This window comes from Polypterus senegalus, chromosome 13, assembly GCF_016835505.1.
Source record: "Polypterus senegalus isolate Bchr_013 chromosome 13, ASM1683550v1, whole genome shotgun sequence".
NCBI lineage: Eukaryota > Metazoa > Chordata > Cladistia > Polypteriformes > Polypteridae > Polypterus > Polypterus senegalus.
Window position 1 is genome coordinate 71,762,923 of NC_053166.1, and position 23,828 is coordinate 71,786,750.

Below are 23,828 nucleotides of genomic sequence, written 5' to 3' on the forward strand. Positions count from 1 at the left end.
AATAATTAGCAAACAAAGATAACTGGCAGTAACAGTGCAAAATTCACAATTGGTATGCCAGTTTGAAAAGATAAGTTTTGATGGCAGTTTTAAAATGTGTTATTGAATCGAGTTGACGAGAATTCCCGAGTTGAGGAGCACTATGAGAGACACTCGAGCTCCCATAGCACAGAGTTTGATGTTTGGTACAGAAAGTCGAGCCGCAGATGAGGAAGTGCGTGAGTGAGAGGAGTGTCAGTCTGTAGGAGATCAGTGAGGTTGTGGAGAGCTTTAAATGTGAAGAGAGGTATTTTATATTGTATTCTGTAGTTAACAGGGAGCCAGTGAAGTTGAGAGAGAATAGGTGTAATATGTTCAGTGGAGTTAGAACAGCAGGTTATTATCCTGGCAGCAGAATTTTAAAGAAGTTGTAAGCCATGGATACGTTTTTGTGGATACGTGAGGTGACTCGGGCATTAGCCAATACTTCAGTACTGTGTTGTGTAAGAACAGGACGTCTAGAAATGTTTCGGAGATGGAAGAAGGCAGTCCAAGAAATGTTACTTATATGGGAGGAATTATTTAAAAATAATAATAATTTTTATTATTTAATAATTGCTATTATTAATGTATAAATGGATATAAATAATTGCATTTAAACGATTCGCCAAAATGTGTTGTATGTAAACGATACTGTTTTAAATGTTATTGTTTTTTCATCAGAAAACCCGGTTTCCATGTCTACCTGTATTAGTTTAAATGGCACTTTTGCCACTCGCAATAGGGCGGATCATGTCGACTGGTCAATATGGATTGCTTAACCGACCTGCAGCCGACTTCACAAACCATCCATGACCCATTACCATTAAATACAACAGTAACTTGCAACCCATAGTTTAAAAACCCTAGCCTTCTAACATATATACAGTATATGCAGACTCAGGTCCTCTGTAGGCCTGTCGTGGTCAGTTGACATATTTATTAATAATAATAATAATAATCTATATATATAATTCACTAAGGCAAGACAACCATAGAAAGCACGCCGGAAGGGGCGTGGATTCACTGAGTCGCCGACAAGCAAGCCACCTGTGGCGCACGCAGGAAGGAGCCACGCCCACCAACTCCTGGCACCTCCGAGCCACGTTGACTGTTCATAGAGGCATGTTTCTCGCGGAGGTGAATCGCCATATGCATTGTGTAAAACGGTTTGCGAGGTGTATCCCATGGGATCCTTAAAACAATCCTTTACAACTGAGGTTAAAACACAATGAAGTAAGCAGTCTTTAAAAACCGAGTTTTTGGTTACGATGCACGACCGCATGCAGCATAGCAAAGTGTTGTACACGCTACATACAGCAATTCGCATCTGCGACAAACATGCGTCTTCTTCACTCACGGACAATTATATGTTGCTCTCTCCAGAGTTCCATCTTTTCATTCACTTTCTGTTGTATCCTTAAACCCTCCCTTTTTAGACAACTGTGTCTTTCCAGAAGTGTTCAACCATCAATAAATAATTATGTGCGTTTGTTATGCCGCGGGATAACTATTGTGTTGTATTTTGCTCTCTCCAGAGTTCCATCTTTTCATTCACTTACTGTTGTATTCTCACACCAACCTGTTTTAGACAACCGTGTCTTTCCAGAAGTGTTAAGCATTCAATAAATAATTATGCATGAGATTGAGCGTGTGTCTACCCGCGAGAGGTGGTACGCCGTTGAACCCCATTCGGGCTGCAAACTGTCGAATTCCCACTAAGTGCAACTCATACGCTCCCACTCATTACGTCCCTACCCTTTGTACACACCCCCCTCCTACCTCGCTAATATCGTGGTCGGGTGTCTTGGTGGATTATATATAGAAAAGCAGCCAAAACCGCACAGAGCAATGAAAAGTCTACGTTAGTCACAGGTACATCTGGACTGTGCAAAGACAACGACTCGAGTGACGAGTTGGAGGTGGGCACATGAGCGGGCAGTGCATACTGAACGAGAAATCAGCAGACTAGCATGACGGAGGGAGCCGAGTGGACGTCCTTCTCCTCTCCTGCCGTTCCACACGCGCCTGAGCGCAGTGCACTCGCATCCCTCCGTCTGGCAGGAGAAGGCACAATGGCAGTCCGCCAGTTTTCAGTCATGGACGATTGTGTGTTGGTTCGTTCCGTGCATTGTTACAATTTTGCTTTTCTTGCTGATTTATTACATTACCGATTTTTCAAATGTTAATTTTCTCCCTGTGCTTAAAAATCATTAAAAAATCGGCCTGATTATGAGGCGTATGGTACACCGCGGGTTGGCTAGTACATTTTATTTATTTGTAGGCGCCTTTCTAAACACTCAAGGACACCGAACAATAGACAAAACACAGATTATAAACAAAAGTAAAATACAAAAGTTAAAATCAGACAGAGCAATTGTAATCAAAGAGAAAAAGCAGTCTTAAACAAACGAGTTTTGATTTCAAAAGTGAAAATGATTCAATATTTCTACGCTCAGGTGGTAGTGAGTTCCAAAGCTGGGGAGCAGAGCATCAGCTGCTCACCAGCCCCTAAAACACAACATTTGCCAGTATTACATTAACAGCCAAAGATGGATTACTCAGTTTCTCTCACAGAGTGAACTACTGTATGACCAGGTTCATATTGTCCTTGTACACTTCCCACACCTCTAAATCCACACCCAGCTCAGTCTTGGCAGAACTCCTCATTTCATCCAGGGAGAGATCTACAAGGACAGGCACAAGTTTGAACATCTTGGCTAGGTCTGTTTATTGAATTAAACTTATAACTAATGTATAGTGACCAGTTGATTAGATTTGCATCTTCACTCACATTAAATGTTGGCACTGATTAGCTAAACAAATTCTGACTGAATTAGCAATGGGTTAAGTGCAAATGACTGAATCCTGTGAGCTGTTGTGTTACACAATTCTGCTCTGCCCTGTTTAAGATGGATGCTTTATTTATGCTGAAGGCACACAATCTGAAAGGTAAAATGTAAAATAAAGATCAAGGAGATGACACATTGGATTTTCAACTAGTTTATTTTTGAGATATTCAGTTCTGGCACAATGTGGTTTCAACTGCTGCTTTTCATTTCCACCCACTTCTAAGTCAGAGGGAAACCCGGGGGATGGCAGATTGCAGTGCTTTTATTTTTAAAATGACAGAATTTAACATATTTTTTTCTATTAACTTTTGCCATTAATGTGTACAAAAAGTGCACTTAAGAAAATCAAAAAAACCCTGATAAGATAGAGAGGCCAAAAGAAATGTCAAAGGATTTGTAGAATTCACAGTTTCACAACAACTGTTGATGTCTGTAATGTTTCTCTCATATATGAATTGTGTGATTAATACAAAACAGGAAAGGAGAAAGGGCAACCAGGTTGCTAAACAAAATGAAGAATGTTTTTCTTATTAATCAGATTTTTTAAAAAGGTCAAAAGGGGACATGTTAGGACGAGCTTCCTCATCACATGACAGCTAAGCTGTTGCTACTGTATTACTGCAAATGGAATACTCCATCCAAGAATGGTACACTATTTCTTTTTAATATGTTACTTACTCCATGAGGTTTATAATCACGGGAGGGAAAAATTTGTCATCTTATGTTTTTATGGAGAAAGGAGACAAAATATCTGATATAATAAAGGCCAATGGTGACTAACGCTGGAGAACAGGTAACTCAATCAAAGACATCCATGAAATAAAATTCACATTACTCTGTTGCATAATCCACATATCTAGTTGTCCAGACATATGATCAGAACATTCCAGACATATGTAGTTTTATTAAAATATTGGAAAATGCTCTTTGGAACAAAAATGGAAGGCACTCAGATATAAACATGCATTTGCACGCTTCCTACCCCTCCTTTTGACACTTGATTGATTACATTCAATGCACAAGTAAAATGTTGCTTTAACTTTTTCATTATGACACAATACAAATGAGGTAAAATAAATGCACCATGTGCTTATACTGTACATTGGATTGACATTAATTTTGGAAGGAATAATCTTCCATAATATGGTGGAGCAGTAGTTGCGCTGCTGCCTCATAGTAAGAAGACCTGGGTTCGCTTCTCAGGTCCTCCCACAGTCCAAAGACATGCAGGTTAGGTGCATTGGCGATCCTAAATTGTCCCTTGTCTCTCTGTGTGTGTGTGTGTGTGCCCTGTGGTGGCTGGTGCCATGCCCGGGGTTTGTTTCCTGCCTTGCGTCCTGTGTTGGCTGGGATTGGCTCCGGCAGACCCCCGTGACCCTGTATTCGGATTCAGCGGGTTAGAAAATGGATGGATGGATGGACAATGACTGACTGATGACTAATCTTCCATAATATTAACCGTATAAACCAATTTCATTTTTGCACTATGAATAATTTATTTCTGCAACATGCATTTTTGTCCTCTTTTCATCCCTGGTCTTTAAGCTCTCCAGTGGCCGTCTGCTTTGCTTAACCTATTTGAGGAATTTCTTAAATGAATTCCTTTAGGCAGAAGGCTTAGTTTTACTTTCAGCCTGCAAAATCAGTAATGCATAGCACTTTGCGTTTTACTTCCCTAAGCACATGCGTATCAAGGCTATCATTTAACAGATATCCATCTACTGTCTTCTTTTAGTTTTCCACTTCATCCTTGTTTACCCTGTGGCTATTTTTGCTTATCTTTTGTTTCATATGAATGAGCAAATTTCAATGAATTACTGGGGATGAAACTGCTTTAGGTCTGTGCTGTCTGCTATTTCTTATTTCAGGCTAAGAGAAGTAACAAGCTGCAGTTGAGGATTTTCTGCTTATTCCATTATATGGTCATAAATTATGGAGGAGCTTGAGAAGCAAGGCTGCAGCTAATCCTGGTCAAGACCTCAGTCCTTCTTAGCAAACACTCACATACATGCCTGTAGTGGGTAACATTAATACTGATTAACTGTGAGGACGACAGAGGGTTGTAGAAAGCTTTACGGCAAGACTCCAAGCCAAAAGGAACAGACCACACTGAAGTGTAGCAACACAGGAACCATGAAGATACAGGTGCCCATAAGCGTGCTGTATGTATCTAAAAGAACAGGACAAGGGCAGAGAATATGCAGGAATGAGATTTCCATTGTGGTAAGTACTGGAGACTGAGACCCAGTTCCTTAAAAGGAGTAGTACAGAGACAGTTGGAATGACTAGAGGATGTGCTAGCCTGGTAGCCCTGGAGCAACTATAGTGCACTACCTGAGCCTGAAGGTGCTTCCTGACATTGGCTGAAAACGACTCTGATTTGATGTTTAAAGTAATGAGTGTGGAGTTGAGAGGAATGTTTTGTGGCAAAGAGTCATCTGGTAGAAGGAAGAGAAGTAAGGATCAGAATAGAGAAGGGGACAAGAAAGCAACTGCTTGAAATTGCACTTTGTGGTGGGCAAGTACACAGGACACAGCAGGGGGCAGACAGTTTAATTTTAGTTAGTTTATTTCTTTGTTGTTGCTCCCTGTGCCTATTCCTCCCTTGGGTTATTTCAAGTTTTGTTCCTTTTTGATTTCTTGTTGTTTTTATATCTTTATATGTTGCATCTTTTTTATTCCTGTTCAGTAACACACACCATATTATAAGCAGAGCTGAACACAAATCTCACCCTAGTTATAAACAGACATAATAGCCTAGTAATCACAAGCATGGTTTCCAGTTAATACAAGAGGACAATCAACTTATACCTGCAAACAAGCTCCATTCCACCTGTCCTCCCTTTTTCTGGTTAAAAATGGCAACAACCTAAATTAAGTTAACATTGTACCAAAAATGGCGAGCAAGGTATTTAAAGCAGAAAGATGCATATTCAGACAAACAAACTGAAAAACTGTAGACAGAAAGTGGTGCTAGAAATCAAAACCAAAAAACTGAAAAGGAAATTATTAAATGTTAATTGCTGTCAAGAAACAGAGCAAGAATTTCAGTACCCTGGAATGGGGAAAAAAATTCAGGGAACAGTCCACAGGTGAACAGACAGTATGTCTTGATGATTTTTAATGGTCAAGTAAAGACTATATAAAAAAATATACACGATTCTTATGGTGACAGTGACCTTACCTGGGATGTCCTTGAAAGCACATTTAAATATGGTTAATTCATCTTGATAAGAAATCATTGGAAGAAAAACAACAGTCATGGTGCTGTATATGAGGACCTTAGATTTTAAAACTTTGATCTGTTAGGAATTTAATCACTGCACACTTCAACTAGTATAAAAATACTCTTAATTATACAAATAATATACTAATTAGTTTATGACCAGTCACACAATGGCAACTTGTTTGACTCCTTTACCCTCTGTGGAGGACAACCAGATCAGCAGTGTAACAGACAGACAGACAGACAAACAGAGCTGGAGTTTTTCTATCCAGTATACCACAGCAACATTGTAAATGCATGAAAATTCAAAGAGAACAATAAGGCCAATAGTGTAATTACCCAGGTGGACATGCTTAGGTACAGTTTTTGGAGAATGCAAAACAATACCATTTTTCTTGCCAAATTATGTGTGTTTAAGTGGATGGAGGGGTCGACCAAAAAAGTTAAATTAAAAACAGATTTAGAGAGTGACAAAAAGGGGCATGGCACCCACTGTTCTACATATGCCCTCTGACCACTTTTGGAGTAGGAAATGAAAATGGGGTAAAAGCACCTGTCTCCTCGGTTAGTTACGAAATGTGTCTCTCTTCATATTTCTAAATTTAAAAAAAAACCTTTTTTTTTCTTTAAAATCATACGAAGTATGTTACACTAAAAAGATGTTTTTTTAAACACATGAACGTAAATGAAATATAACGAGTTTAAGAACTTTATGTCTTGAATATTTTTACTAGCACCTCATCAAACAGTACTACCTCCTTTGTAAGTAGTGTTACCAGGCTGAGTTGTTGACCCTGATCTTTATTAAACATGTCTGATAATGCTAGATAGGAAATGTGTTTATGTTGCATGACAGTTTATAATTTATGCTAGAACAATGTAGAACATTAATAGAATATGTAATATGAATAATATATGCTAGTAATAGAATAACATGCATGTAACTGTATGCAAAAGGGGTCCTGTGATGGACAAACACCCTGTACGTGATTGGATCCTGCCTTGTGCCCAATTAATGCAGCAATGTAGGTTCCCAGCACACTGAATACGATTAAGCAGATTTGAAAATGTTATCTTGATATACTTTCTAAAAGAATTTCTTTACAGTTATAGATAAGATTTATTTGTCCTCAATGGGAAATTTAAAAACTTTATGGAAAGTTTAATTAACAAAAAACAAAAAAAACACGCCCAACAACAGCCCCCCTAACCACAACTCAGAACTTCTGGCTTGAATAAGAGAGCCGCTGCTGTCAATCCCAGTCTTGTAGGTGGGAGTAAGACATGGCCTGATCTTCTCAGTTGTATCGTTGATTGTATATTTAAAGGCATTGACATTGGAGCATAGCAAATCCAGTTTGTTCTGTCCAGAAATCCAAAATGCTGATTGAAGTGTATGTATTCCAATGTGCCCTGTTTAAGTCTACAGCATACTAAAGGTCAAAATGATTCATTCATTAGACCGAATCATTTCTGTTTCGGCGTTAATAAACATTTCATCAAAATTAAGTAATTTATCGCACTTGGCTGAAACATGGACAAATTTCGTCATTATTTCAATGACAGGATAACACATTTTAGTGTTTAATGTGCTCACACTTTCACCGTTGCTCAATTACTCATTTCCAATATCCATAACTCTTTTCCATTCCGTCTGATCTTATCAAGTGAAAATCCGCCCAGCATTAAAATAGCATCTGAAGCAATACGTTTTAAACATGCAATAAAGAAATGCCAAAGTAGCTGAACTCATCGTGACATATACTGAAAACGTTCATCTAACTTATGTAAAGCGATTTTAAAAATCCACACTTATGAAGGAAGGCATGCACGTTCTGAACTCTTTCCACTTTATCCCTTCTCATTTTTTCCATCTTCGCTCCTGCGATAAGGTGCGACAAACAGCGGTGATCACAGACTACGGGAACAATTAATAGAGTATATCGTACTTTATATCCTCAGAGTTTCTTACAGTCTCGGACGTTGTGTAATGAATTGTGTCTGTCACCTCGCAATTACCAGGCGTTTGAGTTAATTGTCCGCGCATGAAAGGGGTGTCTGCCCACGGGACTTGTGTGGTTTGGCTTAATTGATAACGGCGTGGAATGGGAGAAGTTGAAACTGAGAGAGGACGAAAGTGCAGGAAGTTTGGAGCAGAGGTAAAACAGCGCGGACAGAGCCTGGCGTTATGTCCAGAACTGAACCCTGCGTTTCTTTAAGACTTTTGTACATAGTTGATTTCATAAAAGCCAAGGAGCAGGATGGGAATGGGGTGGTGAATTGGTGGTTTGTGGGAAAGAGGAGGTTGAAAAAATTAAAGAAAGAGAACGTTTGGGCAAAACCAGTGTAAGTGTATCGTATATATGCGACAAGGACAGTTTATGATATTAATCGTGCCTGAAGGGCCAGTTGCGGGTGTCTGTAACCCCGTCTTCTCAGGGGGATGAACAGACTAAGCAGCTCTTTTGCAGTGGCTTCTTGGTCTCATCAATAGGATGTTAAGATAAGGGACTTACTTTGGTCTTCAGGTTAAAGTGCAATAACATAAGCCGCTTTTCAGATTTCCTTTAACTGTGTTGTTTTAAATATTGTGGGTTGTATTTTATGTCCAGTCTTAATTCATGTATTTCGCTCACTCTCACTAAATAGTCATTTGCACATAAAAATGCTCCGTCTTACTTGTTTCCATTTACACCTCTGTGGATTAAACATGCACTGTTTGGTTTAATTAAACAGACTGAAAATTATCCATTTTAGCTTCAAATCATTTGGATATTTTCCTTGGAAAGGAAAAAAATCTACGATATCAGAACAGTACATTATAGACTAACATGCCAGTCTCAGAACTTATTTAATTGTGTGGCAATCATATGTTTCTAAATAAACAATTGGGTTGAAATGAAAACCTGCAGCTACTGCGGCCTTCCAAGACTGATGTTGCTTACCTCTACCCTTTGGCATTGGCCTGAAGGCCCATTTTGGCACCTTTATTTTTAAGAATGTACCGCTGTGGCTGCAAATTTTCATTCCAAGCAGTTTCACAAATAAGTGGTTCAGTCTTTTTTTCTAATTGATCTAATTTTCTAATTAGCTTTTGTCTATGTAGTAACTGTTCTAAAATATGTGCTAGTGTATGTATGTACATGTAATCACAATTCAGAAATTCATTTTACCAAATCTTTAGATATTAACTTTATTTTACTGTATGTTTTTTAATTTAACATTTCCTCTGGAGTTTTTTTCCTTAATTGTATACAAATATTGATAATTAGTGAAGAGGAATATAGACACTAGTACAAATGATATGGAATCCTAAAGAGAAACGGCTACTTCAGTATAAAATTCAGTGGTGATCTAATTAATATGAAAAGGCTTAAATGACCAGAACATTAAAAAGCAAGAAAGAACAGTAATTAACATCACAAATAAATGCCTGAGCCATTCCCCTAAAAATGTAGCAAACCCATTCTGGATTAAAGACATAAGTCTACAGTAGGTAGGCACTGTGGGGCACTGGTTAAAGTCTTGGACTTCAAACCTTAAGGGTTGTGTGCTGAACCCCAGCTGCTAACACTGTGTGACCATGAGCAAGTCAGTTCACCTGTGCTCCAATTGAAAAAACAAAAGAAATGTCACCAAAGTTGTAAATCACCTTGAATAAAGACATCAGTCAAGTAAGTAAATTAACATCCGCTGTTAAGGTGCTTAGTTTAGCCACTAAGCCTTTATTTACCAATTAAGACACAAATGAATGTAACATTGAAGTTGTGTCTTTGCTTTAACTTTTAGTGTTCCTTGCACCTAAGTCTGCTAATCATTAATTGTCAGTATTTGGATATAATTTAAGGAACAGACTCCACAGAAATAAGCTGAACTGAAATAAAAATGGTAAATGAAAGTCAAACTTTAAAACTATGACGAAGAAAAGATATTTCTGAATTTCTCTTATTATACTTGAGAAAAGCCAAGCAAAATGACATCTTTTATTGGCAAACTAAAAAGATTACAATATGCAAGCTTTCGAGGCAACTCGGGTCCCTTCTTCAGGCAAGATGTAATCATTATATTATACTTTTTATACTAGAGCACGTTTCTGAGTATAGAATACGAAAATAAAACCGGGCAACAAAACACTGAGACTGATGAGAAGTAATAGTGACCCGCTGATCTGCGAAACTCTAATGAACTTGGGAGGCGTGGTTATAAGTTATACAGGTTAGTTTGAGTGGTGTGACATGATTACTGGATACAATTAGGGGAGGACAGACTTTACTTGCGTCAAATTCCTGTTGAGGTAGTTTTAATTTTTCTTTTTAAATTGTGGATTTATTACACATAACTCTGGCGCATGTTAAAAGCTAAACCATAAACCACGACGAAATCAAGATTGGGAGTAGAGGTTTTAGGAACAGGGAAACAACAATAAATTTTCCCTTAATTTGAATGTACACTACAGAGAAGATCCAAAATGGTACGAGACATGCCTTAAGGAGATTCACTGGCACATGAACTCTGGAAGAGGCGCATGAGCCTTACAAATGTACAGATGACGCTTCCTGCTTGTTTGCAAAACAATTATAGTCAGATAACGTGAGAGTAGTTGTATTAGGTTTTGTACATCCACACACAAGATGGCCACTTTCCTTGTCCTCCATTCATGACGTCATTTCCCTCCACGCATGACAGATATCCGGTAGGTTAAGTTGCACTACGCCACTTCAACGACTATTTATTCCAGTGTTGCCAGAACGGGGAAGTTACACAGACAGGGTCCTAATGGAACCGTTACATGTTGGAAGAGAATGCTTTTACCTTTGGCTTTAGGAGACAGCGAAAAGGATTGAAACCAAACCTGGTTTTGTGAAGAAAGTTATTTAGCCGGTCTCACCATGTCGATGCAACAAATTGAAAACGAGTTCATTTATAATCTGCCTTCTAAGATCTTTTGCGAATTCTGTACTGTAATGGATGCCCTCTGCATGTCGGACTGGCAAAAATTTGGTAAGTTATTGAGAACCGTGATTATTCTGTTGGTTCTTGTATAGTATACGGATCGTTAGTCGGCACTGATGGTATATTTCAAGATTCCCAGCTGTCCTGCGCTGTACAGATGTGATTCAGAGTAGGGACGTTTCCGTCGGAAAGTGCCTTTTCAGTGTGCCCTGGCCTCACCTGTATAATTCCAGTTTTGCGAATTGGATGTCGACACTTCTTGTGATGTTGCGCTGGTAAATATTTTTGCTTAAGCGAAGCTGTACAGACACGCAGTAAAGATTTAAAAGCAATGTAACATGCTATGTTTAAATTGCCTTGCTCAAATGTATTCTTGTAATCGGATAAGTATTTGGAACGCTGCTTTCACAATCTCGTATTCATCAGAACCAATGACGCACGCGTATGATGAGACTATAGCTGAATAATTTAGTAGGAACATAATGTGTTATTCGACATAAAACTGACAGCTCAATATTTTCATCCACCGTCGTCAAATCGGAGGTCATTTGACAGTAAGCAGAGTTTTGACAGAATTTTACATGCTATCCCTTGAGAAATCTCGTCCAGCATTCTGAATTGGCTTCTGGACTGGATTAAGTGTTTTTTGCAGTTCTGTTTGTCAGCATTCCAAAGCGTACAGCATGATATTTGTTTAGTTTTATTGTGTTGCTTTGTTTTAATGAATCAAGTAAGTCTTCAGTTCAATTATTTTTTTTTTAATTGTCCTAAGTGGGTGGTTTGATTTGTCAGCAGGTTTTACAGAAAGGGCATGACCTAACATTGAGCAAATGACAGCTCAAAAGCTTTTTGAAGTTCTGAAAGTGCTGTTTGACTTTAGCTTTACCTTCCTGTACGGATTCAACTGCAAAAAATGTTTAGACTCGTTTTTGAAACCCATTCTTAAAGTTGGGCCACTGCTGACAACGTTTGGTTCATTGTTTATACTTGTTTGATGCTAGGGCGTTAGAAACCTTTTCCATTATCTTGTAAAGTTACACCTTTATTACAAAGCTGGTCTATGCATATTCCAGGCAAATCGTGCCTTACAAAGGTAGCCCTTCTGTACTTGCAGAAAAGGGTTGGTGTTGCATCTCTGTAAATCCTCAGTTTTATGGAGCCAACTTTTACCCATGCTTTGTGAGTAGAGCAGATTGGTATGAAATAGGTAGAAGTGATTAACGGCTTACCTTGCTTCTTTTTCCTGCCTTGACTGTTGCAAAAGCCAAAAGAAATCCGCATAAACTTGATCAGTTGCCTTGCGATTTTGCCTTGTATAAGACGTGCATGGAGAGATGTGGACTTTGCAGCATATAATCAGCAGGGTTCATACTCTCAGTATTATAAAAGTTGTGCACTTAATTCTGCTAGCACTGGGTTGGACCTTGCATTTCTGTTTTCAGAGTTTCCTTATACTTGCATTGATTTGGATTCCGAGTTCTAGTCCTGTATCCAAGTTATATAAACAGTTATGAAGTGCTTCTTCATTTGTTCTCAAAATTAAATAATTGGTCTGAGATTCTCCTTCAAATACTGGATGCTGTGGTACTTCATTTCAGTAGTTAACATTTTGGCTGCCCAACATGCATATATCTTTTCCTCATTCCACACTAGTTATTGTAGTATCTGTTACGTAACCCATGGAGGTAGATCTGTTCTTCAGTATGACAAAGTTTTCTTCTGCTGTCTCGGATGAAGGCTGACCAGACTTTGATTCATCTTCATGAGAATTCCAGCCATTTTGGAATTCTGCGGCCAATTGGGAATTGGTACATACTGACTAGACAAAAACAAATTTCTAATGACTGTGCTGTCTAGTATTAGACATTAAATGATAGTATTATAAACCAGGAGCACTAAAAACTTGTAGCATGCATATTTTAGAATGCTGTAGCTAATCTTTGTCCACTTTTGAAATCCACTCCATAAAACTCCCTTTTTCTGGTTTAGGCTCAGTACATTCTGTTCATCCTTTGTGCTTGCAGTATATGAAGAGTGTAGTATTTGTTGCTTTACTACTGTCATTTGATAGGTTCCATTACAAGATGATTAGAAGTTTTCACCTTACTTAATAAAGCACATACAGAGGTTACAGGAATATTTGTCACACAACAGCAAAGGGAATAAGCTGTTGCTATTGTAGCTGTGTGTGGGCATTGAAAAGTTGGCTAAAAGGAATATACAGTTGGCTCAGTAAGCCATTCAATTAAAGCTGTTTTTCAGAGCTGTTTGTGGTTTTAAAGTGAAACCCGAGGCTGGCATCTTAATCCTGGGTCATGCGTTTCGATTTGCGTCGGAGTAAAAACATATTTCCCTTTTGTTGTATTTCAAGGAAGCTAAAGATTTTCTGTTCCACTAGTGTATAATGTAATTGAGTTTTCCTATAATCTTCTTTTTTTTTTTTCTTCTGTGTGACTTTATTCATTCAACTGCCTTTAGTTTCAGTGCTACGGATATGGATTGTTTTTTGACAGTTTTGTGTTTGAAGTCTGTTTCTGTGGGAGAAAGTCAACAACTTCTAATCATACTCGTTCTTCTATATCTGTTTTGTTTGTCATGAGTAACAATGAGCTGTCTTTAGAGCAGGTCACTCTTGTAGCTTAATGGAAACAGAGACTGAAATTAAAAAAAAATATAGTTCCCCATGCTGTTGCTAATTTTACAACTCTTCAGAACACTAACTATCCTGCTATATGTCAAACCACACTGTGCCTTTGCTAGTGTACATACATTTTGTACTGTATAAAGAAAGGGGCTACTTGTTTAGCAAAATGTAATTGTGTGACTATAAACACTGTTTATTAACAATGCAACAAGATTGAACACATTTTTATCTCATTGGGTTTTTTTTTGGTATTCCCAAAAGGATGTCCAATTTATTTAGAATGTCAATGTCAAAGTGGGAAATGCAATACCTGTAGCCTTAGATGACATTTGAGCAGCCCACACCTTCTTGGTGTCCAGCTGGTGAATGTGCAGCCAGTGGACAATAATGCCAGTTACAGCAATAGAGAATAAAGTCACAAGAGAAAGTTAGAAAAGGGAAACTGGTCTGTGATCAATATCACAAAAACATGGCCAAATCATGTATCCCTCTTAGTGTTTTACCAGAATCTTTACAGTCTATTGCCCACATTTTACATCTGGCTCAACCAGTAAAGATACACAAGGACGTTTTTGCTTGATCAGTCATTTTGGGTACACCAATTTTAAACTCCTATATGCTGTATAACAAACCTGGAATACCTTACCATTTTAATTGTAAGCCTTGTCAACTGCCAAAGTAAATTTCCTTTTAATGTGAGAACAGTCTATATAAAGCTGTAAGCTATTACATGAAAATTTTACCTGGAGGCTACTGTTGGATGGGGATGTTAACCATTCTAATCTTATTGTGCTAAAAAAGTATGTTAAACCTGAATCCACTCCTTCCAGAAAAAAATAGCAAAATAAATTGCCACCTTTCCATCTTTAAAAGAGCATCATGCCGCGTTATTACACTTTTTGGTGTAACAATGCCTGTGGTCTTCATTTTCTGCTCCTAGCCAACAGTTAACTCTTTGAGGGCTGAATATTTTTTTTCCAAAAGACAGAGGTTTCTGAAAAGCAATGATTTCACACAGAAATCACCGTAAAACGTCTGTTGCTACATGCCGTGGCTGCCAGTTTGCCAAGAATGTGCGGCAGCCTTGCTGCCAGGCTGTCATCGTGTGGCTGGGGCAGCAGCAGCAGTGATCACGGTCACAGTGCATTGCAATCTGGTTTCTATCTCTTATCATAGTTAAGTGGCAGTCCTACCTGGCGAACATTGTCAACACCACAATTAGCTGGGGACCAATCCGCTGAAGCTGGAACCTCACATTCATTTCCGATCACTTGTATCAAAATCAGAATTCCGGCAAGTCATAGTCCAATTTGGAGAGAAGAGGCAATACATCATCCACAGAGTATTTTGCTTTACGCATTTGCTTTGATCTCTCGCCAGATGTCCGTCCCATTTTTGCCGTTGTTTGCTCCTTACTACTCACACAAGCGCAGGAAATCTCAGTCAGACCAGCTAACTTTCTTTCTAGCAACGAGAGTCCAACTAAAACATAACAATTGGTTTAGTCACAGTTTACAGTTGATTACCATCATCAACTCCCCCTTTTGACAAAAGTCGACATCAGCCCTGAAAGAGTTAAAGATCCATATTTACCTACATGAATACTACTGAGTTAAAGCTGACCTAACAACTATCTTGAAACACCAGAATGGAGTACATTTAAATAATCTATGAGTAATGTAACACATTGGAGATTTCATCTTATACTTTTATTTATGAATACACTTTTTAAGTGAAATAATTGCATTTTGAGCTAGAACAATGTATTATTTGTTTTAATTTATGACAGAATAGTATTCTATTTAAGTATTTTGCAGGGAAGAACATGTTCTGTGAAAAATATGGTGTTTTATGTTGGTTATTGCTATCCCAAAAAGTAGACATACACACACCTACCTTAAAAGAAATGTGGACAAAATACTTGAATATTCATGAAAAATAACATTTAGATTGGTTTTTAATGTTGATTTAAAATTTGTTTAAACAAACTGCCATCAAAGCACTGGAAAGCAACATATCTTCTCATCAGGAGATCTCTGGTACAATAGAAACTTCAGCTCATTTTTCATTTGGGCCTAAAATGAATGTCTAGAACAGAATCTTTACCTTGTTTTGAATTTTTTCTCTGCATGCTTACATTTTAAAGGGATCTTGTTTTACTAATCATGTAATGTAATGAATGCCCAGTTGAAACTAAAATACTTACATACTTTATGTTAAATGCACAATAAATCTACTGTAGGTATATATAAACCAATTTCTCTGGCCATTCAGATCCCTGTAAGTATTTGATTATTGAAAAGCCTTAAATGAATAAATAGCGTTTTTAACCTGTCTTTATCCTCAATACAGTTACTTTTGTGCCAATTCTGAAACCATGTCTGGTACTTTGTCCTTTTGCAATTGGATATTGAATCTCCTAGCTGGCATCCCATGGTTGGTTAAAATAGTCAGTCTTGTGCCAGTCTTGTGTCTGTACTGTTTTCTTCGTCCATTACCCAATCACCTCTTACTATTAAGCTAGCAACCATAACAAATCCAACATTAGATTTGTGGAAGATATTGCAGTAATTAGTCAGGTCTTAAGGAACAAGTAGAGTGTATTTAGGAATAGGTGGTACAGTGGGACCATGCAGTGGTAACTGCTTAAGGCCTTGTTCACACGGGCGTTAAAATCGAGCGTTTTTGCGTTAGTAGCGTCTGGTGAGCGCGGATCAAGCGCCGAGTGTTTTCTACACGTAGGAGTCAATGAGAGTGTTCACACGGGCTTTGGTGACGTGCATTTGTCCGCTGCTGGCGCTTATACGGCATCAAAAAAACGTTGCATGCAGCTTTTCTTGGCGTTCAAAACCCAACGAACGCAAGGAAACCGCTTCTAGTTTGTTTTCTGCGCGTTTATTTTACGCTTCGGAGGAGAGGGGGGGCATTTCAGTGCATAACACCGGTGTAAGCGCACACTCGACTACTGTTTCCTTACCTCAAAGTGACAAGTAGTCTCTCTTCGAGGCTAACACCAAGTCGCATGTTGGTTGATCGGCGTGCAATGTGGCATTGCACCAGCTGCAGCAGACAATCAAAAGTGGAAACCGACATCCGACAGTAATTAAACTTGCGCGGAAATTTTCGCATTTCTTCATAAAGCACAAAAAAACTTCCTTTAACCCGACGTTGTGCAGTCAGAGGATGAACCCAGTAGCGGCGGCGATTTTTCTCTCCCTACGCGCGTATTACAGTATTTTAAAACAAGAAGATTAATATCTAACATAGCAAAATGGTCCATATTGAAAGGAGGCACCTCAAATAAAACGACAAGGGCTTTCATATCCAGTTCCCGACACTGCCTCCACAGGTTAACACACAAACTACAATTTGGGCTGCAGGCTGGCGTTTTACTTCTACACCGGCATTCGTTTGTCTCTGTCTATCGATCGCCACCACAAAATGCAACATAAACGTCTAGGACAGGGGTCATCAACTATATTTGTCAGAGGGCCAGAGTTTTACCAGACAGTCTCCTTGGGGGCCGGACCCCCAAGAAGAAAATCTAATAAATATCTAAATTTGGTTTAACATTATGTTTAATGTTTATACTTTTTCCATTGCATTACAAAACTCAAGGCTCCCATCACCTATACCACAGTCAACCACTAGGAGTGATAGATATTTTGCATCATTTCCATTAGGCCAAGTCAACTTTATAATAGAGCACTTGAAAAACAAACACGGAGGAAGTGACAGGAAAGGGTCTCCTAAAAGAGGTAAAATGGCACTCTCAAAGACCATGAAACGCAAAGTTGATGTAGAAAACAGGTCCTTCAATGATGACTGGACTGAAAAGTACGCATTTATCATGCCAACCTTCGAAATCGTCACCAGTATGCCTAATTTGCAGCGAAACTGTTGCTGTTGCAAAGAATACAATCTCGCCGTCACCACAACACAAAACATTCTAATTTCAAGGTTTCATATCCTGAACAGTCAGAGGCTCGTCAGAGAAAAATCGCCACATTGAAATCTGCCTACTCCCGTGCAAGTGGCATTATTACTCAAACTTTAACTGATCAAGAGAGAGCGACGTGTGCATCCCTGCAGGCTGCTTGGGTGTTATGTAAGGGCACGAGGAAAAGTTACGCGTTCGTTGTTTTTTTTTTTTTTTTTTAAACCTGTTTGAAACAATAAATAAATGCTTAACGCCGCAGTCTGTCTGAGTCTGTCCTCATTTTGGAGTGTAGCCTAAATATAGTCATAAATGGTGGTTAGTCTGACAAGAGACTCAGTTGTTGTTATTTTTTGTTGCTTTAATAGTGTGGACAACCATTTTCTTTTTGATCCTCACAATTTTGGAATCCGGTCGCGGGCCAGATTGAATGGCTCAGCGGGCCGGATTCGTCCCGCGGGCCGCCAGTTGATGATCAGTGGTCTAGGACGTTCAGAGCAAGTTCGTTTATCCAAAAACTTAACGCCCGTGTGAACAAGGCCTAATTGTAAGAGTCATCAGTACAAATGAATCTGAAGAACAGAGTCACATTCCACTCTCTGTCAATGAGGGTCAAGCAGACAGTTGGTTACAGACATCTTCTTACCAGGGTAGAATCTATTAACTGAGGTCACATTGGAAATGGCAAAGTGTCCTTCGTGTTTGTGATGCCTGGTGGAATAAGAGTGAGTATTTATGCTTCCCTTGACATGCCTTTGCCTAAATGATAGGCAGCGGATCATCTCTTAAAAAAGCAATGAATTGTGTCCTAAAATTTAAAAAGCATGTTCTGCTTCAACAAGCTAAGGTATTATAACCCTTTTTAGAGTGGGGCAAACAAGCCTGTGTAGGGACCTAACCCATCATCCTCATTTATTTTTGACTTACCCTGCTGAAGGACATGGTAACAACTTGAATCTAATTGAGAACATGTCATTTTCTTTAGTAAAATCGATTACTTCAACTGAATTGAACCACATACTTGGCAAAATAGGTGGAAATTATGAGGAAGGAGGGAGCTCCTCCTCACGCAAGGGTTGAGGTAATGTAAGGAGACAAATTACCAAGTCATTTTGTTTAAGCAGAAACCTTGACATACTTGAAAAATGTGGACAGGATACTGGAACATCTCTGCTATTTTATAACCAATATGTTTAATGAACTAAATGGTCTCTAATCCGTGAAATCTTGTGTATTCTATAAGCCCCAAAAGACCTCATAGAAAGTGAATTTTTGGGAGCAATGCACAGTTCAGCTCATTAAAAGAACTTGGATTTTTTTTTTGTATCTTATTTGAGCTGTGTTTCAGACTTAGATTAGACAAAACCTTGCTGCTTCCAATTTTGTGTGTGTGGACATTAATGAAGTTAGGTTTATGAAGCCCAATGTCATTAATATGGAAAGTAAAATTTTTTGCTAGTCCTAATATGTTGATTAATTTTTAATGCAATGTTTTATCTTAAAATTTCATTAAGAAATGCTGGATTTTAACTTGCTTGTTGATGAAAATAGTGCAATGTTTAATTTAGGAAGTGAATGATGCCATGTTCAAACTTATGCTTTTTAATTTAAGGAAGTGCTTTATTTAGCCTGAAATCTTAGCCCATTTTTTAAATTTTAAGGATGATTACGTTTTAAAATTATATATGCTTGATAGGAGTGTTTTTGGGTTTTTTTTTTTTCTTTTTTCCTCCCCCTTGGTGTGTTTTACTTTATTAATAATTGAAAGCTGTAGGAATACAAGCAGAAGGATGCAAGAAAAGAATAGTTAACTACATAAAGTGAAGCATCAATCATAGTCGCGGCATGTTTCATAGGTAATCTCCATCCATCCACTCAGCCTGCTTAATCCACTCTAGAACAAGGGGGCCCTGCCTGGAGCACATTGTGGGCAGTATCTTACAGAACGTTGTTAAAGCAGAGAGCCAAAAACACATTTATTGGTAAAATGTGGAGCATTCAGATGTTAGTTTTGTTTGTTAAAAATACAAATTTTGGAATTTTTTTTGAAATGTTTAAATGCTTACTTTGACTTCTTAATTTTAATAGGTGAAGGCTATTTTTATTGGTTTCACACTCAAATTATTGTCCACTGAATATATATGGCAGGTTGTTGAATATTTACCCTTATAACTTTATTTTGGGGGATAAAAGGACTAGGTATTTTGTGGTGTGTGTTTTTATATAAAAAAAAAAAAAAGTGAAATTTCATATTAAAAATAACAGTTATTATAAAGGACTTTAGAAAAATTCAGTGTTAGTTCTTTAATCTTCAAATTAACTTTTACCAATCTTGCTATTTTCTAAAGTTATTTATTTTGTAATACATCTCTGAATGCTGTTGCACAGAAAAATCACTAGTGTATAATTTAACATTTGCAGTGTTAACCTGTTCTCATATAAACACATTTTAGGAACTGATTTAACAGTTGTGATTCTGCTGCCTGTGTTATTTTTTTAGGAGCACTTCTTACAAAATTGCCTTTATCTGTTAAACTCAGTATTGAAATTCAAGGCAATGCTTACATAAACTGGAAAAGATTATTTGGGTAAAGTAGCCTTGTTATTTCTAGTGGGTTCAGTACATTTTTTTTTTTTCTGCCATTATATTTCTAAAGAAATGATTGTGGTTCATACCATTATTGTTTTCCTATTTTATGTGAAGGTGACTAAATGAATTATGAATATTGTTTATTACTTAAGTTTGTTTACTCCCATTTATTTATTTATTTTTTAAATCGTCCTAGTAAACTCTCAGTGGCATTGTGTGCAGGACATGGAACCAACTTTGGCCATAGTCCTTGCTCATTACTGGAGCCTCTTGCTCATAACTGTACTGGGCAAGAATTTTGGTGATGGGGTGGGTAGAAAGTGCAGTATACATAAGGGGGAAACAAATTACCTTGTGGGGATGGAAAGAATATACAAAATCCATGTGCAGGATCCAAAGAGTTGTGATATGAACCCTTTCTCTGCAGATGAGGCAACACTGCCAACCACTGTGCCTTTACACTTCCTTTATATAATTCTTTATTTTCCCTGATTTATCAATTAAAACTATAAATTAATGCCCCATTGCAAGATATATTTTCAGTTAGCCCAAGGTAATGGTGTTGTGGTAGGTATGTCTGTCAAATTACTCTTAACATTCCATAAATGTTACTAACTTGTCCGTACCACTTACTGACTACAGGGTAAACTGTAAAGTACAAAGCTAATAATGAAAGGGTTCCCATTGTGACACCCTGAGCCTGTCACTTAAAATTGCAAGGGTTTCAGTTTTAATGGTTGTAAAATGCTTTGGATAAAAATCATCCATTAAATAATTACAACATATTAAACATTGTACAGTTATTTTTGGTTCTTCTGTTTTAATCACTTGATGATTAGAAATTCTAGTTTGTCCTGTTAGTCATGAGGAAGATGACAATACCACATCCTGTTTAACATTTCACTTCTGAACAGGCTGATGACAACAGTCTGGAATTGACCACGAGAGTGAGAGATCACACTGTGATGGGATGTTGAATGTGAGGAATTTTCACACTCCTTGGAGACGGTCCCAGGGTCAGGAGGCAGACTATCCACCCACAACTCTTTTGTTTTTGGTCTACTGTTTTGTTGCCTGAAAAATTAGTTTTTGTTTATATTATGCTCCAATCTGAGATCAACTTTGTGGTTTGCAAACTGCTAATCTGTCAAACATTTACACATTGTTGTTTGTACTATGCACCCTTGTTTAGACACTTAGCATTAAGTAAAAATCTGACTATTTTGTCAATCTAAGGACTTTATCTGTATGTTACAGCTGCTTTACTTCATTCAAGGAGATGGTTAAACACACAGAATAATCTGTATTAGCCTTAATCTATATTTTGAAATTCATGAAAAGCTGCTTTAACTTGTTACATGATGGTAACGATTCCTGCTGCAGTTTCTTTAGTTAACCTCAACTATTTTCTTTGTGATTACAATGTACTAATGGATTTATTATTACTTGAGCACAGTGAGACACTTCATATTTTCACGCATTAAATGTTCAGTTTGTTGAGACTGGATTTCGAAAGAATTTTGATTAACAAATATTTAGAAGATCACAGGACCTGGCTCTAACTACATGTGGCAAGGGGAATTCCACTTTAGCCGAAATCATTTGGACATTTAGGGTCTCGAAGAGAGACATTTATATTGTTGGAGTAGGTATCTACTGCTAGTGTAGAGGTGTAGTGTTTTGATTTTTATCGGACATAGTGGAGCCTCATGTGGAGGAATATTCTATGGGACAAAGCTATCTGGAGATATGATATGCCACTTATGTACATTATTTTATGTTTGAACATCATTGTTGTGCTATTAGTCTCAAAAAAGTCCATTAATAAAATGTGCTTTAAAGTTCTCTGCCATTTTTTTCTCCAGATTATTAATATAGTGCCTAGCAAAATGTATTTAGGTGCCTAATTTAAAGGATGAAACTGGTGTGTTTCAAAATTTACACTTTCCTCACTTTGATTTTTAGCACTGCAAAATGGAACACTCAATAAAATATTTTAATTGCAAAATGAGTTACTTGTTGTCAGCACGGTAATAGAAAGTTTAATGCCTCACAGTACCTTGAACAGGTTCACATTACAGCTGGGACCAGTCTGTCTGGAGTCTGATCATTCTCTCTTTGTATCTGTGTGGATTTTATCAAGGGACTTTTTTCCCCCCTTTCCCACCCATGTCCTGTACAAGTTCGGCTCTATACTGACTACATGGAATGGAGTGATTTGACACTATATGGTTCAGGATTGGTCTAGGGGTGATAGTAGCTGCCTCTGAATTTGTTGGTACTGCTGTCGCCACTCATTGAAACATGAAATTAACACCTGCCTCATTTTTCAAAAAGCCCATGAGAGTCTGCACTTCAGTCAACTTGTTGACATGACATTAAAGTATATTGTAGGATTAGGGGGGTGTGTGTGTATCGAATGCCCCAAAGAAGGTTTGTTCCTGCCTTTATGTTGCCACCTTGATAGATCTGTACTAATTACTAAGTAAATTACTTGTATTTTATGATGCTATTATTATATCATACCGTTGCTTAACTTTCACATCAATCATTTAAAACCCTTTTCAAATATAGTGGGATGCAAAAGTTTGGGCAACCTTGTTAATAGTCATTATTTTCCTGTATAAATCGTTGGTTGTTACGATAAAAAATGTCAGTTAAATATATCATATAGGAGACACACACGGTGATATTTGAGAAGTGAAATGAAGTTTATTGGATTTACAGAAAGTGTGCAATAATTGTTCAAACCAAATCAGTCAGGTGCATAAATTTGGGCACCGTTTTCATTTTATTGATTCCAAAACTTTTAGAACTAATTATTGGAACTTAAATTGGCTTGGTAAGAAAGAAAGAGTATTTAAGGGGTCAATTGTAAGTTTCCCTCCTCCTTTAATTTTGTCTGAAGAGTAGCAACATGGGGGTCACAAAACAACTCTCAAATGACCTGAAGACAAAGATTGTTCACCATCATGGTTTAGGGGAAGGATACAGAAAGCTGTCCCAGAGATTTAAGCTTTCTGTTTCCACAGTTCGGAACATATTGAGGAAATGGAAGACCACAGGCTCAGTTCAAGTTAAGGCTCAAGTGGCAGACCAAGAAAGATTTCGGATAGACAGAAGCGACGAATGGTGAGAACAGTCAGAGTCAACCCACAGACCAGCACCAAAGACCTACAACATCATCTTGCAGCAGATGGAGTCACTGTGCATCGTTCAACCATTCGGCGCACTTTACACAAGGAGATGTTGTATGCGAGAGTGATGCAGAGGAAGCCTTTTCTCCGCCCACAGCACAAACAGAGCCGCTTGAGGTATGCTCAAGCACATTTGGACAAGCCAGCTTCATTTTGGAATAAGGTGCTGTGGACTGATGGAACTAAAATTGAGTTATTTGGGCATAACAAGGGGCGTTATGCATGGAGGAAAAAGAACACAGCATTCCAAGAAAAACACCTGCTACCTACAGTAAAATATGGTGGTGGTTCCATCATGCTGTGGGGCTGTGTGGCCAGTGCAGGAACTGGGAATCTTGTCAAAGTTGAGGGACGCATGGATTCCACTCAGTATCAGCAGATTCTGGAGACCAATGTCCAGGAATCATTGAC

At 38.0% G+C, this 23,828-nt stretch overlaps 1 protein-coding gene across 3 annotated transcripts in view; it reads left to right on the forward strand.

Moving 5' to 3' along the window:
* The first annotated feature begins 8,175 nt into the window (after positions 1 to 8,175).
* irak1 (interleukin-1 receptor-associated kinase 1) overlaps positions 8,176 to 23,828 on the forward strand; it is a 92,032-nt gene continuing 76,379 nt past the window's right edge. The window contains exon 1 of one of the 3 annotated variants that reach the window (XM_039776095.1): positions 8,176 to 8,255. Coding sequence is in view for 1 of the 3 variants with exons in the window: in XM_039776094.1 (XP_039632028.1) it covers positions 10,986 to 11,097 (112 nt within the window). In the remaining 2 variants the exon portion in view is untranslated. Of the gene's footprint in view, positions 8,256 to 10,330; positions 10,391 to 10,812; positions 11,098 to 23,828 lie in introns of those variants that run through there. The other 2 variants (XM_039776096.1, XM_039776094.1) reach the window with 2 other exon arrangements.